Source organism: Phymastichus coffea, unplaced genomic scaffold (genome assembly GCF_024137745.1).
Source record: "Phymastichus coffea isolate CEN01 unplaced genomic scaffold, Cenicafe_Pcof_1.1 PCOF00028, whole genome shotgun sequence".
Lineage (NCBI taxonomy): Eukaryota > Metazoa > Arthropoda > Insecta > Hymenoptera > Eulophidae > Phymastichus > Phymastichus coffea.
This window is the reverse complement of record NW_026706839.1, coordinates 1,638,637-1,658,578: the sequence shown is the minus strand read 5'-3', so window position 1 is coordinate 1,658,578 and position 19,942 is coordinate 1,638,637. Positions and strand designations below refer to the sequence as shown.

Genomic DNA, 19,942 nt, shown 5'->3' with positions numbered 1-19,942 from the left:
TTCGGCCGCGATGCTTGTTATACGCTTGCTCTCCGGCTCTTTGCCAACGTTCTAATTATTCGCGGTACGTCGAGCGTGTTTAGCGCATATTGATTCGACGAGATTGCTCGCCTTTCTCTTCCTCTTCACTTCTTTTCCGTTTTTTCGACCGACAAATCTAATTGCTTCGAGCGAGTGTAGTCGTATCATCGATATCACCTTCCCTGCATATCTTCGATGCAGCAGTCAGAAGCGATTGAACTCGCCGCACAAACATGTAAAATGAATGACTTTTTAGCGTTGCACATTATGTACAATAACGTATATCTGCTGATACAAACACTTGATGCTATAGCAAGCGAGAAGTGTAATTGGTCTCAATTAACTTGATGGCCGCCGTTTTTATTTTGTAATTAAAGGACAGCAGCACTTTTATGGAGGGTGAAAAGAGCCGAGGAACGCGGAGAACAGTACTGCACAGCAGCGCTCAGCGAAAAGAAAGTAAGAGAAAAAATTTATTTTGTCCTCTGGCACGCTTTATTGAAAGTAACAAGCACGCCCACGAGAGATGAATTTTTAGGAAAGTGCGGCGCGTATAATTTTTACCTCCTTGGCACCTGCTGCTACTGCTACTGGCCGTCGGGGACGAATTTTCTGTCCTGTTGAATTTTTCGTGACTTTTATGTTAAGGCAATTTCCACGTAGCTGCAGATTACGTCTTTTCATTTTTTGCATTTTTACTTTTCCGCACCTGTCTCTTTTCATTTTCATTTTTTTTCGGTCGAGTAAGTAGTATAAATCAAAATACAGTCAGGCAAGATCCGAAATGTAATAATATATGCCGTTCGGATTTTAAATTGATACTGACATTAGATATTAAATATAATTTATTATTAGATAATATATTGACAATAAACAGCGGGACAATTAATCATGAGGAAGATTAATGTACATAGGAGAAATACGTCGCTCCAGGGCATATCTCGAAACGAACACCACTGCATAATAGCTGACGGTCAGCGGGATGGATTAAGTCGAGGGAAACGTAATGGGAACACGCGTACGAGAGAGAGAGGGAGAGAGTTAGAGAGAGAGAGAGAGAGAGAGAGAGAGAGAGATTCGTGCTCGACGATGGGCAGCTGCCCCAAAGTTCATGTTAATGTATGGCTTAATGCGGGCGCATGAGTGCACGGACACGGCGTTCACTCCCAAACTCTCCGAGTTTCCAGCTAATTTAAATTATGTCTATCAATAGACTCGATGTACTATATTTCAGTACAAGCATGTTGTTATTTTGATTGGAATATCAAAGTGTGCGCTATGTTAATCTACTTTGGAGTAATCTCACGAACAGTGTTAAGCTTCAACTGAAAACTCTCATAAAACAGTTATGGTAAAAATTAGAAACACTAGCTATCGCCCAAATAGACTTATAATCTCATTATCAGTGTGACCTTGTTAAACTAATTTCAGATAAGAATAGCAAATGTAAATAAAGTTCGCGACGAAATAATTAGTTACTCTGATAAAACTTATCGAATTGTGAGTTACCACAGGATTGACAAATAATTAATGAAATACTAATCTTGCTAATTCAGCGCTTACAAGCAAACAGATTATCATTCAATTATCAAAGCTATTCGTAAATTCCTGACAAAGAATAATGTAAACAGCGACGATGTCGTGTGGTTTGCAGTCCTCGTGAAGATGAGTGGTAAACTTTTTAATTCGACAATTACGGTTAATCACCATTGACGCCTGCGCTCGCGAAAAAGTTTGACTGCTCTCTCCTGCTCGTGAAAATGAATAATGGAGAGCTGTGGCACGAGCTAACGCCAATTATGAGATTCCGTGTGAGATACTCGTTTCGACATTACAAACTTTCAGAATCCGCGTGCAGTTTCTGAAATGAATAACATTGAAATTCTATTTTTGAAGTAAACATTCAAAGTTTGTTATTTCGGTGTTCGTTGATGAGATTGTGAATTCAGTGTATAGATCATATAAATAATCTGGAGCAAAAGTTTACATTAATTACATTTTTTTTACTATCGCGGTTCACTTATTATTTCTAAACCTGACAGATAAACAAGGCATGAATCGATTGTTCCAGTACACTTTACGTAGCCACGAAATTTATTATAAAATAAAATTTTAAACATTGGTCGGCTTATTTAGGTGAGTGAAGCTGTGGTTACATCACTTTCAGAGAGATTTCCAATACATAAGCTTGAAAAATGAAAATCTTATACTAAAAGTATGAACATCGAATAGGATAATATTTTGAATACAGAACCTCTATTCACAGTCGATGACACGTGTATTTCGATTAAACATAAACAAAATGAAAAAACGAAGGACTATACAAGAGTATCAGCCACCAGGAGTGCGCACCTGTAAAAGTTCGTAAGTCAAGCGAATGGCCGTTCGGTAAATACCCGGGTGTAACTTTAAAACTCGAACGCGCGCGTGTATGTGTGTGTGTGTATGTGTGCAGTGAACACGATAGCATATATGCGAAAGCGAAGAAGAGAGGAAATGGAAAGCGAGATTTGCGCACTGGTAATATCGCGATAAATTTCCCGCTCGCGGGCAACTATCGAAATTTCCAATTTCAGCTTACTGTGCGCCTAGTGTTGTTTGCGAGTATACGGACATCGCCACTTTAGTCCTCTCCTAAGTTCCCCTCAAGAGATGTTTTACTGCACGAGGCGTGAATGCATTGAACTCTAGATAAACTTTAATGAATTTACGACACAACTTTTCTTAACACTTTGTCCGTCAAACTATGCGAGAATCTTTAGTATTCTCTACCTTCACTCGATACAACAACAATTAAAAGTCAAATAGTTCTAATAAATTTTCTTTAATTAAATTCTCGGTTACTATCTAAAGTACATTTAAACAAGTCAAAAGTTTCCTCCTAAATTTATCTAGCTACGATGCAATACTTTTTCAAATGATATTCCTAGCTGTCAAATAAACAACAGTGGAAAATGTTACTTAAGTCATATCAAATTAAGTTTTCACAAAAAAAAGCATTCATTTATTAATTCACATTTGCCTCGAGTAATTATTCCAATGGAGTATGAATATTACTTAAGACGAACAGTTTGCTGTTCAATTTCTGTAAATAATTACTCGAAAAAATCGGTCACTATTTTTCGGAGTAACTCTTATTTAAAAAAATTGGTAGGTTCTGACTTTGCTTAATTATCCAATAAAAAAGCCAGATAAAAAAGGTAAATCTAGTTACAGCAACGATCACCCAGTACACTGTAAGCATCAAAACTTTGTAAAATATGAATTAGCTAGCGTAATTATAGCAGGTGGTACTACAAAATCAGCTACTTCCATTAATGACGGTGCGCTTTCAATGTGCTACAAAGCGGTGTTGAGCTAACAAACTCTAGTTGAGCAACCAAGTCATCGCAAGCAAGTATTGGTCAAGGAAGTCGTTTATTAATGGCTCATCAAAAACGATTAATTAGCATCTCGAGTTGAAGGAAGACACGTATACGTGATGCTACCTAATCAGTAAATCAGTGTTTGGTCAAATAGCAGAGCAGGATCGCGCGTCGCGGGTCGCGTCGCTCGTTGGTTGCAGTCGGCTGAGAAGCGCAGCGTGACGAAGTGTACAAGTACGTCTTGGCCCCAATCGGCTGGCAAGGCAGCGCGGCTCGGGATTTAATTATCTGATAGCCCGATGCATCTATGTGCATGCTTGCGCCGCGTGGGGCCCGGGGGTGCGCTTTGGCGCCTGGGCAATCTCATAAAGCATCTGGCGCGCGCAACTCGTTGCGGCCGAGACGTGACAAGCCCCAGGCCACACTCGGCTGAATCAGCGGAGCTAGCTGCTGCTCACCGCTGCTAGTTGCTCGTGAATTGTGGTCTAAACTAAGGACTTTGCCATTTTCGCTATACACCAACACTCCACTTCACTGTGCTCTCAGTGCCACCCTACGGCAACGAATCCATCGTTCTTCCCGTCGTCTCTCTCTCTTTTGCACCTTAAGAGGCATCGTTGCGCATTAAACGGACGTGCAGATAACGTGTAGCGCCAATTATACAATTGTGTCGTTCTGTTGCTCTGCGGTTATACTTTCAATCCTTCGGCGATCAGTTTGAAGCTGTCAAATTGAAATTCTAAAAATTATTTCGACGAATAGCCGATCTTCTAATTAAAGAATTTATACTGCTACGTCGTTTCCATCACAAATATTTAAACAAGAAAGCAAAGATATTAAGAAAACTTGTCAATTCCATTTTCAATCACACTGTTGTTCCATTTCCAGAAAATAAAATTCTACTAAAATTCACTCTCTGGCTGACCGAACAATAGATGGGATTTCACCGACAGCTTCATCACTGAAGGTGCTTTGCAAAATAAAAAAAAAATGAAAATAAAACATTTCACTGAGAGCTGTATTGACAGTAAAAATACAGTCGTTTAACGTAAAGTTGCTATTAATAAATGTTTTCAATAGAAAAATGCAAGAGAACACTTTCTTTATTTTATACAAAGCTATCAATATAATCACAACTTTATAACGTTAATCATTAAAACTAGAATCATTAGAACTAGAACAATTTAAAATAATTATTACGATTAAAGATTTATGTAGTTCACGAACGAATGAAAAACATAGGAACAGTAAAAAACATGGCACTCAAGTTGTTATAGATAGGATGCGTGATTTTTATTATTATTATATTATAGAGTGTCATTACTATTATAACACCAATTATTATTATTTTATTATACAATTGTTCATTTCGCTTAAAAAGAGATATGGGAAAGCGATGAAACAAGATTGTAAGACATCAACCTTTAGCGTAGAAATCTATAGATTTTATTTTGTTGTGCTACTTAACGCCAGATGTATTGGCTGTGCGAGGTTATCTACGCCCGATATGAAAATGTTGCTAAAATAAAATTATAAGTTATTTTTATTTATTTAATAATTAGCGATTTATGAAACATCCTATGGTCCGACCGTCGGCAATTTTGCCTCAGTTTAAATGTAAAATTACTGTTAGCGAAAACAAGTTTCAGCCGTAAGTCTTGCATCCGCCCTTCACGTGCTCAAATAAACTTTGAGGCCGTGCCCAGCTGTGCTGTGACGGGAAAATACTGACGGGGAAATTCTGAATTTGAGAGTCGCGGGGCAGCAAGCCTTATGGCGCAGAGTTTCATTTGACAAGGAGGTGAAAATTGCTGAGGGAGAGCTCACGGAAAACTAGCATTGAGGAGAGTTGCCATGGTACCTTTTGACACGCTAGCGACATATTAGTCCTCGTTATACTGTTAATTTTATCAAAATACAGTATTGATTGAACATTTTGTTATTCTTATATAAAAAATTTTGTAGTTCCATTCATTCCCTCTGTAACTTTAATTTTATTACTTCAGTCTAATTTTTCTTAGTATTAAAAGAAATATTGTGCGTGGTTTACTTAAAAGTGTTGTAGTTCAATTTATTCCAGCTGTAACTCAATTCACAAGTAATATAATTACAGTAGACGTTCCGTTCAACGAATACAAACGTCTATACAAAAAACATGCGGTAACAAAAGGTTGAACACCCGCAATCGTCCACGAAAATCCCATTTATAGCACTGGCATGGCATGAATCGACACATAGCTGTAAATCAACTGCAGAAGATTCGTCGATATGATCAACTGGCTCGGATTTTGGGCATTCTATTTTGGTAAAACGCGAAAACGCGGGGATATATTTGGGGAAAGCGGGAGGCGCGCATGCTTGCCCGCCTGGGATCAATTATGCAGTTTGGAATATTGGCACTCGACGCGAAAGCAATTAGCGATTGTTTCATGTCTCGTTAAGCGTGTAACGAATATCCAATGGGCCAATGCGATAAAGCACCCAGTCTATACGTTTATAACATACGCGTCCATCAGGGACTGATTTGGCTTCATTCTGAGTTTATGCGATCTTTCGATTTGCTCTATCTGATATCTTTCCAAAATGTTTTTATATACCTCGATGGAATTCGTACTCGCTTTTCGGTGTTTTATTAAAATTGGTACGTGGAAAAATTACGCGCTCCTGTAATTGAAGGTTTCCAACGGTGAAACGAGCAGCAACTGTTGTGCCATTAACTTTTAACGAGACGATTAGGACTGGAAATATGTTTCCAGAAAGGTAGAGAAAGGGGGGGGGGGAGAGAGAGAGAGCGAGAGAGAGAGAACTGTTTTATGTGGAAAGCTTTACAAGCATTACTGGTGCTTAATATGCTTTAATGCTGATCGCCCTATTGCGAGTTGAGAATATTTTTTGTAATTTTGCGTGTTCTTGCAAGCTCGCAATACGAGAACCCTTCCCCCGCATGTTGGTAACTACTTTTTATGATTACGAATGCATACTTTACAAGCTTGGTCGACATTTCAAGTGCTATAAAGAGGCGAAAACTTAAAGTTTTTTCTTTTGGAAACTGCAAATTGAACTTTTCAAATCTTTGATAACCCATAGTTCGATAACGATCAAGTTTTCAAAGGAAAGTTTTTTAATGATTTCTTATATATGAGTTTATAATTTATGCTTCTTTCCAACAAATATTTCTTCAAACACATTACTTTCAAGCTTATGAATCAAATAGGACTTTGCAAACTACGAGTAACTCAAAGTGATAGCATAAGAATATTAGGTTAATAAGATTGAGTATCACATTGAAAAAGCAAAGTTTTAATTGATTTACAGTTTATTTCAAACCTTATATATTTTTATTGAGATATTTTTTAAATTGTGATATTTAGCAAGCAACCGGATTATCTGATTACATTAAAAATGCAACATTTATAAGCTTTATATTAATTATATTTCAATAAGTTCATAGAAAATGTGCCAAAAATTTGTAATAAAATTTATTCGAATTAAATTACCTATACCCGTTGTTAAAATATTAATTTTCATATAACACGATAATCTCTGTGTAAATTAAGCTAATCTTGCCGTCACTTTGTCCCCTTGGGAATTCACGTTTTTTGCGCTGGTAATGCACTTCATTTTCAGCATCCATAAGGAACTTGTCGGCGAATGAAGACAAATAGTCAATGAGAGGCTTCAAGATAAATGAGGCATTTGCTTAAAAAGGTTTTATTGTTTATCTCCGTACCAACTTTTAAGTTATCACAACATCAATCACGGTACGAAGATACTTATGATTTACACAATTAAGACACTATTTGTATGCTAAAATTTCACGATTAGCGAGTGCTGAAGATTTTCTATATTACGGTTAAAGTCGGCTATTTTAGCTTCGTAATTAGTTGTCGACAATATTATATGAAAATGAAGCCATGAAATTCAAGTTGCCCTGTAGTGTAAAGCAGGTCGAAGTTGAGCTAAGAGATGAGATAGATAGATAGGTAGAAAGAGAGCGAGAGAGAGAGAGAGAGAGAGAGAGAGAGAGTTCGGTTATGTTAAACCGAACAAGTTTGTGGGGAATCGAAGCGCATTCCGTCTCGGTACTTTACTCTCAGAGAAAACTGAGACCTGGGCTGCGGCTCTGTTTATGGGGCTCTTGAATTTGCGAGCTTGCCTCGCTAACGCTAAGTTACTTGCCAAGTTTCGAATCGAATTTCTTCGGCGACCCTCTCACGCGACCTCCGCTCGATCCCTTCGACTAAACCGGATGTTGCCTTTTATACAGTAATTTCTATTGCAGATATAATGCCCTTTCTTTCTTTTCTTTTATTTGCTTCACGATCAAAGAAACCTTGCATTTATTTGATCTTTTTGGCGACATTTTCAAACGTACCGTGTAGCTTTATTTGAATCGCTTTCCACCTTTGGACCTTTATTAAATCTCGTAAGATTCTTTGGAGTTTTTATATTTGCTACAAGTTAAATTACGAAGAATTTATTGAAAATGAAATGGTCATGTTTATTAAGTAGTAAGATGACTAAATTGTTTAAACTACAACTAAAAAAAAAATAATCATCAACTAAAGTATAGTAATAGAAAACCAGTATAAATTTTAGATGAATAAATGTGAATGTCCATCGATTACAATGTTCACTGAATTGCTAATAATTGGAAATATCTGCACGTCATTCATTTCGCTAACGAAAGAAGAACGAAAGGTACGTTTAGAAGACAATATCTGAAATAAAATATTGTAGGTCTGTGCGCACGCTGGCAATATATGAGGTGGAGAGGCATCCACAGTTCTCCTACGTCTAATTAAAAGAGAAGCCACGAGGAAACAAAGCCACGAGATATCGAGAAATCTAGGAGAGATGGGCAATGAAGAATGGTGCTGGACACCGCAATGCTTGGGCTTCCCGCGATCCCTGATTTCAATTTCCCCTCGACGCCCGCCGCCGTCACCGCCGCCCGATTGACTCGCGCGCTCGATTGCCGTTCCACACTCCAACGGCTATCTCGAACAAAGACGCCGCCAACGCCGCGGAGCACTTGCAAGGCGCCAGCTAATTGAATGTCTTCATTTTATTCTGCGCAATTGTACATAAATGACACAACATGCCTCGTAAATTAGACTCCAGCAGCGTGTGCCTTTTCGTAATTATCGCAAGCGTAAACTGTAATAGCACGCATCTTCTGGAAGGCTAGGACATTTTAAGAGTAATGCAGGCCGAACACTGGGAGCAGAGTCGCTCGCTGCGAGCAGTTCGAAAGTACGCGCAATTTTCGCAAGAGTTTTAACAATTAAAACAAGAAGCTGCCATCTTGTGTTTCCGCGTTGAAAATTAGACAAAAGAGCCCGGCTCGCGCGCTGAAAGTAATTCGCTGAAAACCGGCCAAGTTATGTTCTCGCGCTCTCCGCTTGCACGCCACGCGTGCGTCTGCCATTGAGAGATAGCGCTAGGTGCGCGCGCGCACGCGCGAGCCAGACAATGAGAAAAACACAGCCAAGTGAGAATAAAGCGAGGATACAACGTAGGCTTTACGTGACAGAAAAAGAGAGACCGAATGAGAGATGGAAGAGCAAGCTAAAGCTTTATTGTCAGCGAAAATAGCGACTAGTTTCTGCTCTATCGCGACTGATTTTTTCGTCCGTGATCGTGAGTCCATTATTGTCTTTTATTGTGATTAGATTTCACTCTGCATGCTGATTTTTCTCTCCTTTTCAATTTCACGCTTTACAATATTCTTGCCGTTTTTCTTGAAAAAGACCTATCTTCCTACATATTTGTTTCATGCTTCAATTACACGCAAACTTTTTAATATTTTTTCATGGATTATGTATATGTAAGCACCCGCGCGTACGCGAATGTGTCAAACGCATTCTATCAAGTTGACAATAACCCGAGAAATGTTCACAGCATAAGTCAGTTGATAATGCAATTTGCGAAGACAATTCAAGGAATAATAATAAAACTTTATACAAGCAATAGAAAGAAACTTATTTATACCGAATCGGGCGCTTTTTTCGCAGATAAAGCGAGCTAATAAAAAATGATTCATTACACGACTATCGCGCGCGATTCGCTCGTTTGTACGCAACAACAAAAAAAGATAGAAAGAAATCTGCATGGCTATCTAGCGCGAAAATTCGAGTGAGGATGAGAGAGAGAGAGAGAGAGAGAGAGAGAGAGAGAGAGAGAGGGAGATGGGAAAAGCAATGAATGGCAACGCTCTCGCGTTTGATCGCCCACTGGGAGAGAAAAAGGGCTTGAAGATAACCGTTACGCGACAGAGAGAGAATAGATATTTCCCCCTGAGCGTGAAACTTGTTCTCGCTACAATGAACGAAAGAGAACCGCACACTACATGCCACTGAAAGAGAGAATGAACACGAAATAACCCTTACGATAATACCTGAACATTCGTGTAAGCAATAGCGAAACACGTATTATCTGAAATAATGAGTGAGCCCGTATTAAAGCATTCGTAATTATTATATTAAAAGTTTTCTCATTTTTATTCATACGGTTTAATAATTTCGGATTCGCATTCAATCATTAGATATACAGCTGATAAAACATATCGATCCTTGTTCTGGGAACGACATTTTCAGAAACATTTCCATGCGAAGCGAGGTGTGTTTACCTAAAAAGTGAGCGAAAATTACTTGCAGCGAGTTCGCAATACAGTTGAATAATCATGGTATTCATTATATTCTGTCTTTCTGCTACATAATTTCGGTCGTACTTTTACATTCGATTAATTGCAGTATTTTATTATGTTGCGCTTTTCCCGAGGACCATAGATCAAAAAGCATGTTTAAAGTTTCAAAGCAACGTCGCTAATCGAGACCATTTTAATCACGTTGCATTTGTTAATTTTGAGCCACCAGTATAATGTGGCTTGGTTTTCTCTCTCTCACCATGCCTATGTAAATCTCATTCTGATTAACACCCGCACGTTCGCGAAAATACTACACAGACGTTATATCTATCCGTGTAGCCATTCTTTTGCGCGTACGTTCACGCTAAGTAGACGTCACTCGACACGCAGTAAGATAGAGTGCTCTGATAGTTCAACGCATTAACTCAGCAAGAAGTAAGCGGTTGTGTCAAGATTGCTGTCAAGTTAATTGTTTGACTGAAGTGTATGTCACTTCGATAGTTCAATGTGACGAAATAGATAGAAATTATCGTATCTATATTTTAAGTGAAATATATGTATAATCTCTGTATCATAAAAATTGCACTCAAAATTGTTAAACAGCACTTTTCAAAGAAACATTTTAGTTTAAAAACCTTTAAATCCGGTGGGAGGATTATTGTCATGGAATGAATTATGTTTTCTTCATTCGATTTTATATTATTAAATTTATTGTTTCTTTACTGTTAGAATATTTCGTACTGCTTTTTAAAAAGGTCTTTGCCTAAGATTAATTCATTGAATCACAGCCGAACAAAACACGTCATATCCGCTAAATAGTTATAAAACGTAATTGTTAGGCTTTCTTGAAAATAATTTTGAGTTGATACAAGTACCTGATGTCTCAATCTCATATATAGTATTTTCCATGTTTGACCGTTACAAATTCCAGAATCGATTGAAAATAAGACGAGAGATTTGTATTGCAAACGTAAAATAGTACTTTAATCCCTTGATTTCCATCTCGGCAATAAACTACAAGGAGCCGGCTTTAAAAGTGTAATGCCAGCTGCGACGGCCCACATACGCGCGGCTGTAGGAGAGAGTCAAGGAAAGAAATAAACGTCGCATTCCGGCGGAGGAGAAGGTGTAAAAAGTCTCCTAAGAGCAACTTCCAGCTTGTTTGCGATGACTCGGGCTTGGGCCAGAAACAGCGAGAATAAACGACTTGGGACTGCGGCAACGCGAGCGTGGGAGGACGATCTAATTCGGACTTTTAATATTCGCAGCGAAATGAAAAGTTGGCCGGAAAATTTCGAGCTCAGTCAAAGTTATAATGGGGCTCTTGCGCGCGATCACGTTCGCGCGTTTATATATCTTCCGCTCGTAAAGGCGCTCGTTCGTTTTTCGAGGGCCGACTCTCTTTGTTGAAATTTCAAAGTATCTGAGCTCCTTACTTTTTTTAATAACGCTACGATGTCAAGCATTCCAGCACGCTCGCGCGAGGAAATAAACAGCAGGGGACCTTTCATCCTATAAATTACCACCTTTCTTCATAGCGAACTCGTGCTTGTCAGCATGAAACGTAACTTCACTTGTAATAGGGTCGATGTGTGCTTGAAATTCCTACAGTTCTACCAGGTCCCCCCCCCCACCTCCTTCCCCCTCTCGCACCTCTCTCTCTGTCAATTTTTCAACAGTAAGTATTTCTCTTTTTTTCTAATATTTCATGTTTTTAACATTTCATACTTCTGATTTTGCATTATGTATATAAAGCACTTTGCTGTTCTGAAGAGACATGTTTTTTTTTGCTGCCGACATTGTATGTTTTTCGTAGCGTAGCACGATTTCATGCTCCGTAAAAAAAGTAGGTTACTTGACTTTCTGGAGTGCGAGTTTTCTAATTTTTTACGCGCAATATTTTATATACGTAGTTACTTTCAACAATTTTTATGCACTAGTTCTATATACTACGGTTTACTCGAGCTTCATAATCAATAACATACATGGGTCAAGAAATTTATCAGAAAAAAAATTGTTGATGGAAAAGTGTACTAACGAATGATAAATTGCTATATAGGAAAGTATATATAAGTTTTTGAAAGTTGTTCTGGAGAATAGAAGCTTGTTGCTTACGGAAGTTACTTTCTAAAGGTCTTTGAAGAGTCTAAAAAGTATCCAGCTTTCCATATTCTATTTTTTAAACGTACATAGAATTTGTGCTATAAGAAGCACATTCACTACTCAGACTAATTTTCAACAATCCTTTGCTAACTTCATAACGTTATTCGAAGTATAAGTGAGTTAGCTCTATGCATACAATAGAACCTAATTTGAGTAGCTAAAGCTGCGAGGAACGATTCGCGAGAACTTTATATCATTACCGTAGCTTTTGCGGTGTCCGAGTCGCCACACGGACAGTAGAAAGTGCTCGATAAGGGGCTTTAAGCGGTCTTCTTTTATAAGGTCGAGCTTGAGTGGTGGATAACGGGCTCAAAGGCCCACGGCGTGGTGATCCCTCTGAATAAAACAAGAAAGACGAAAGCGAAAAGAACCAAATTGATTTGGCGCCCGACTTTGTTATTACCGGTAAACTTATTTTTATCTAGTTTCACAACTCTATTCCATGCGCATTGAATAAAAAAACCATCTTATGATTAATTTATTGACAAAGAGCCATTCAATATTTTCGTGCTCTAGTTTTTATCTTTGTTTGACAGAAAAATTTAGTTGATTTTGTCAATTCGAAAAGTTTTTCCTCGGTAAATTTTATAGAATACATTTTTTTCAACAACTGTTTTTAACTAATCAATCTATTCTATTTTCTATTTTTATTCAACATATTTTTATAGAGTTGTTCACTTTCTTAATGATAATAGTTAAATTCACGCTAGACGTAAAATTTTTGAGGTTATCGTGAAGAAAGGCTCTTGCAAAAGAAAACAATGAATGTTTAGTTGAATAAACCATCAAAAGTAATATAAACAGTTATTTAAAACTAACTTTGCACTTAAAAATCTTAATAATAGGCTGAAATTGTTTGCTTTTTTTCTTGAAAGACTTCTAGTATCAGCAACGAGCTAAGTTTTAGCGGCGTAAGGCTGCGCAGGTATATTTAAGAACTATAACTTGGTAACATCCTTACTATAAAATTCCTACATAATATCAAAAACTTTTTCGCTAATGTTCTCTTTGGAAAAGAATATCGTTCATGTTAAAACAGTCTAAAATTACTCAAGTAGGAAGATTCTCTGAAGAGATAAAAAGTACGTTGAAGTTTAAGACGCGCGAATGCACCCCAACGGTGTCCTAAATTGACGCTCAAACGGTAGAAACCGCTAGGAAATGACATCCTTCTTAAGTGCCGGTAATTAAAAGACGCCCGAACAATCAGAACTTTCCCTTTCCCTTTCTCTCTCAACTTTTGCCGTTCCGCGGGAAAACTTGGAAGCGCGTGCAATGAGATATTGTTCGACGCTTGCACGTGAGTTGGCTCGGAGTTGCTACGATTGAATGCGTATAAAGGAGATGGGATCGATTCCATTGTTGAACCGCTGATGATGCAATTTTAGCTCGAGTCGACACCTTTTAATTGAATAACTTTTTCAATCGTTCATTGAAAACATTGACTTTGCAAAGTTATCTTGTTTGTAGAGATGCAAGAGCATCTTGCTCGATGAAAAGATGCCAAGAAAATAGCATCAGAAGCGAGCAGCATCATTTTTCGTTGAGGTCTTTTCGAAAACGACAGACTAACTCAAAGTGTTAATCTTATTAAGTATTCAGCGATGCATATATCTCCATGAAAACTCAAAGCTGAGCTTTCTCGGCGAGCGAGCGCCGAACGCCTTTAATGAATCATTCCATTTAATCCGGGGCTTTAATCCAACTTAATACCAAGCCGGCAACAGATAAGGATGCAAGATTTAGCCTACTTAGTGTGCGCGCACAGGATTATCAATGCTTGCTTGGCGCTTATATATACACTCGAGATAAAAAAAACTGTCGAGTCAAGAAGCATCAAGACACGCGATGATAAGTTGTTAGGGCTTAAAGCTTGACGCACTCAAGTTAAGCCCTTTGCATTATACTGCACAGTGCTTCATTTTCAAACCCTTATTTTCGCAGCGCTCTCATGTCAATCGAGATAGCATCAAGCACGAATCTCTGTATAGCAATTTTCAAGTGAATCAGTGCAAGTCTATTACTTGATTATATGTTATTATGCATTTCGACGACACCATTGTCACGTAGAGTGTTTCGCGTTTGATCTACTATGATGGGAGGACCATTAGCTTGAGTACTATTTAATATTTCCTTTGGATACGGCACAATAATTTATTTCGAAAAATATTTCATTTGTGGCAATTATTCGCCACAAAACAAGCCGACGCTTCAAGAACTTGTTTTAAGTACAACTTTTAAATTATTTTTTAATATCACTGTAGTATTTATTCAAAAACATTAAAACGTCCTGATTTTTGCAGTTACACAGTCGATAACGGAATCCGATAAGAGGAAGAATCGTTCTAAAGCTTTTACGGCAGAACAATTGCAAAATAAACAGGCCCTGAAAAGTTTCGACATCGAGAGTTTCACCGAGAGAGAGAGAGAGAGAGAGAGAGAGAGAGAGAGAGAGAGAGAGAGAGAGAGAGAGAGAGAGAGAGACTGGAGGAGTAAGGCTCCGAAAGCTCTAAAAGTGTACAAAGTCGCGTGCAATTTCAAAAACCTTTCAAAAACGCTCGAACGATCTCATTATATTCAGAGAACACACGGCATTACGCGATAGAATCGCTCGCTAAGTACCACTTTTCGCAAAGGATGTACATTGAAAGGAAAGTTTCGACAGTCGAGCTGCTGCTGCTGCTGCCGCTACTACTGGGCTACACGACGGAAGTGGCGCAAAAGTTGGCTAACGTTCGTTGGCATTTTGGCCATTCGTGCATGTACATACATACATCCACATATACGTAGACGATACGTAGTATGTAAGGACTCACCTTGTATGTGGATAGATTTTCGACGACGCACGAGAGCACGGCTTCCCTGCCGACCGGGATGGTCACGTTCAATATTGGCTCTGTGAAGATTGGCCCTTCTGAAACACATTGATGATGCGTCTTAGTATATGAGTCTCTGGAGTTTCCATTTTATTTAGTTTAAGCTGTTGCACGTGCCAATACGATTTAGGCATTATTGCAGTCTCATTTCTTTTCAAGAATAACAACTAACATTCAACATCACAAACAAATTTTGTTTTAATACAGCTCTAACATATCACTTATCCATTTGAAATTATGCAAAGAGAAGAAAAAGTATATCAACACATTCTTAATAAAACACATCATGGTTCACTTTGATCAAGTCATTTCAATATACCGCATGAAGTTATCGCGTATGATCTAGAAGTTTACGTCGGAACCCCGTCAAACAGTCTTTTCGCCCATGTCACGAGTCATAACGAGGCGAGGCGAAGCTCGATACTTACTCCGTGTATTGCATATGATATAAGCAGACAGACAGAGTCAGTCCTCGCCCAGTATACCTCATAGTTCAAGTTAATCGAGTCGCGGTACTGCGTCGCTACAGATAAGCTCTGATCCCAATTACATGTCGGCGCTGAGAGAGCGGATCATGGATTATTGACTTCGGGCCGATTAGCGGGATGCGTATCCGCACAATAGACCATTTCCCTCTGCTTTGCGCTAGATACTTACCCTCCGAGAACTCTATTCACCGCTGTGGCTTATGCTATCGTGGATTCTTTACCCACTGACGAAGTTGCAGTTGACTTTGCTTCGATGTATTAGGTCAACTCAAAGATGAGCATTATTTTAGATAGCTCTCGATTGTAATATAATCAATTTGAAGAAACGCTTTCACGTAGAAACGCGATCGCTAAATTATATACCTAAAGTGCTAGAGGAAGTAGCTTGCACTAATTATAGGGCGTAATTAATGCCTCATTTAGGGTAATTGTCAAGTTAAGTATCACTAATTATTGACTGCTTGCATTCATTTGAGATTCTTAATTAAAGATTATAAATTTTCAGCATTAACACATGTTCGTGAATCTTTTCTAAATCACATTTTTCAAATCCAATTTGTTGTATGCATTAAACGTGCTTCGGTTCTCTCTAAAATTATAAATGCTATGAAAGTAACGTAAGCATTTCTCATTATCCATACTGCAAAGAATATTGCTTTTTAAATATATATTTCAAAAATTAGATATCTTGGTAATAAAAAGAAATTATCAATTTGGATAAATAATATAACTGTACTTTCAATAGTGTACGTGTCTGACTAAAATTGAAGTTCGACTACTTGAAATCTTTTCTTCGATGACAACATTCTTCTTATTTGGAAAGTTTAAATTGAATTTTTCAATCAAGACGATTTAGCACTTAAAGAGATAAATTTTTTTGCAACAGTCACAGAGGTTGAAAAATTCGAAAAATGTTGGGATATCAAAAAGTAAAAAAGGAAAAATTGTGCGATTGTTACTTTATTCTGTTCCTAGTCGTATGTATCGAATAAAAATCTCTCGATACAGTCAGTTTTTTGTCAATGATTTAGTGGAGCTTTGAAAGTGAGAGTTGTAAAAATAAAACAATTTTTGTTCCAAAATAAACTTTCCATTAGATTTCTGCTTTCAGGAAAATAGAGTTTTTTCATCTCAACTATGGATTGAGAGCTTATATCAGCACAATATAGCTTTTGTCATATTTAAATTAATTTTTCAGTAGTACTCAAAAAATATTACTCTACAGTAAATCCATAAATCACAGTTTGAAAGAAGACTTTTTAAGTTTTTATACGTATGAAAGGACGAAAGAAAAGATATTACTTCCTTTAATTTATCAAAATTGCAAAGTTCGAAGAATGACGCTGAGATTTTTCAAGACACCTACCGACAAAACAAAAGCCCAACGATGTATGAAAAATGTTAGGACGTGGTATTATCAAAATGTAGGGTCAGGATGAAAAGAGAGAGATATTTATCGCGGCTCTTACTTTCTCTGGCTGAAATTGTTCTCCTTTCATCAAGCGACCACAATCGGTTTAAAAAGTGCTTGATGGGAGGCTGCTGCTACTGCCGCTACGGTCTCTTCCTCTTTCTCTCATCCTTTGTACCCGAGCAACGCCGCTATTTTCGCAGTAATTCCTTTCGAAAGTTTCGCTTCCGTCGAGCTCAGGTAACTCGTTCGTGCAAAATAAAAAGTAATGCAGACTGCACTGAGAGAGAAAGAGAGTGAGAGAGAGAGAGAGCGCTTTGTGAGATGAAAATCAAAACCGCTTCAGCGCTGTCATTCCAAAGGGTAAACTATTTACACGATTTATCCGGGAATAAACGTAACGGAGTTATTGCTGCTTGTAAAAAGCTTATTAAGCTTTCATGAAATTGTTTATTCACTGATTTGTAATTCAGCTTTCACGACTAAAGTTTCATTCGGAATAATGTTGCGAGATATCCTAAACAATACAATTAAAATCTAGAATACAATCTAGAATACAATCTAGCTAGAATCAAATTATTTTCTATAAACATTCATTTTTTAAGAAAAATATTCTAGCGAGATACAAATTTACCTTATTCGCATTCTGCAACGCTCATTAGACTTGATTAAGACATGTTTCAACGAACTTCATCCACATAGAAAATGTATTTGCGTAGTTATTATTTGAACTTGGTAGGTTTCTGAGCAAAGGCGCTAAACAGAGACAGGTACTCCAATTTCGCTCACTGAACTCCATGTCAGTCTAGCTACGACAGTGGCCTCATCAAACGCGTTATACACCGAGTGCTGAATATATACATCGTCTAATTAGATGCGAAACTACTACTCTGTCTTGAGTAAGTGGGTGAGAGAGAGAGAGGGAGAGAGAGAGAGGGAGAGAGAGAGAGGGAGAGAGAGCTCCCACATTATATCGTCGCCGTCGGTTCGTAATTTTCGTAGGGGAGAAAAATTTATACAACTCTCGCTAGAAGAACTTTCGTTATAATCTTAGAGAACAGCGCGCAAGGAAGGAGGGAGGCGCGCAGCTCTTATATCACGAAATTTGAAGCGACGGTACCATCTGGAGCTTCTCCAATTATTATATAATACCAGAGCGATGAAATTACGCTGGATTTAAGGCCGCTTAACGGGCAAGAGGAGGCGGTGGCCCTTCGCTTTCGTTTCACTTTGCTGTGCCGAGAAAACGCTGGAGTCTGTTCCTGGTTAGAGGAACCTAGTAGTAGAGCCTTCACGAAATTGCCGGTCCATCTTATGGCGTTGGCCTACTTTCTGTTTACGGCCGATGAGCTTGTTATATTACGCAGAGGTGGCTTACTAATTATGCAACGCATTACTTCTAATTTTCAAACAGATTTCATAAGATTCGAATTACCAAATAATGTTGTTTATTATGTAATAGCTTTTCGCTGTCTGTCTCTGTACATTATAAATTAGCTTCTGGTTCATTCACGGAATAGTTTATTGAAACATACAATTTTGTTAAACAGTAGGATACATTTCTTTGTTTGTTATTGCATCGTACATCGCGAAATCTTGCGTATTTTGCAGAACTTTCGTATTTTCTATTTACATTGTTCTATTGCGAAATATTAAAGACGATAAGTTTTTGCTCTACGATCCACAAAATATTTAAATCAATTAAAATTACATTAACTTAGAAACCACAAAAAACAAAACTATTGCATAGTATCTTCATTTTAAAGCAATATAAAAAAGTGAAACACATTATTCGTAGCAAAGTCGAAGAAAATAACGCAGTATCTTCACGATAAAAACAGGCAAACGAAGTTTGGCATCGATTGTAGTCAACGTACTGGAGAATTGACGAGACACGAAGAAGATTGCATTATTGTGAGCTGTGCGTGGAGACAATCCGTGCAGAGTGAGAGCAACAAGTGCAGCCGCAGCTCGTATATGCGCAAGCTCTTTTGTGCATATGCATACTGTAGCACAATGAGCTTTCCGCAGTGAAACTGAAAGGGCATTAGAGCTCGAAAGAGAGAGATAGAGAGAGAAAATGCATAAGCTGAGATTCATTATTCGGCTCTACCTCGCAACATCATTATGTGAAGGCTTTATGCCTCGGGTTAAATAAGAGAAATAATAAGAAGAAGTAATTTTCTTGTGTAATTTGCTACGAGAGTGCTACATTTCTATCTACATATAAAAGTTTATCCACAAAATTACTTGAAAAGAGAGTACTGTCAAAGAAAAACATCTTTGGAACGACGCGACATCGCTTAACAGCGCTATTTTCCCCTCAAGTACATTTTATCTTTTTCAGGGGGTGGTAAAAGGCTGCAAGAGAAGCGCCAAAAGACTAAGCTGAGGCAAAATCAAGTAAATTGACGTTTCAAAGCCGCGCGCGCACATTTTTTTCTTTTCCTTTCTTTTTGACCCGAGCAGAGTCTAGCTTCTATGATTACGCGTGATAGCCAAGAAAAAGGGCGCAAGACTATTAAACTCATCGGATTACACGAAAGCAAAGGCAAATTTACGTTCTTGTTTTTCCTTCTTTTGGTTAGCGACAGCGAGACAGAAAATTGCATTCGGCAATTTTGCAAAGAGCTCGATGATTTGATGGGCTAATGGCAAATGCAAACTGAAAGAGCTAAGACGGACAGACTCCCCTCCACCTCGACTTTCATGCGTGTGTGCCTGTCGGCCATGCTTCAAATTCTCGTTAACGTCCCCTCTGACGCTTGCCCGATTTCTTTTTGATTTGCTCTACTCAATTATATTGATAGGTTATGATTATCGAATTTTAGCGATTGACTATAATCATTAACGAATAATTTTTTTGAAACATCAAGAGTCACTGAATTTTTCAAATTCCTCAAGTTAATCAGATTTTCACGGATAAAATTGTGTTGCATTTGCCAAATTTAATCAGTTAATAACCAAAA

At 38.0% G+C, this 19,942-nt stretch overlaps 1 protein-coding gene across 2 annotated transcripts in view; it reads right to left on the bottom strand.

Moving 5' to 3' along the window:
• The window catches only part of LOC131675770 (opioid-binding protein/cell adhesion molecule homolog), a 93,002-nt gene that overhangs the window by 12,136 nt on the left and 60,924 nt on the right, over positions 1-19,942 (bottom strand). Inside the window, exon 2 of one of the 2 annotated variants that reach the window (XM_058954902.1) lies at positions 15,015-15,112. In XM_058954902.1, the coding sequence (XP_058810885.1) occupies positions 15,015-15,112 (98 nt within the window). The remainder of the gene's footprint in view (positions 1-15,014; positions 15,113-19,942) is intronic. The other variant, XM_058954903.1, reaches the window with a different exon arrangement.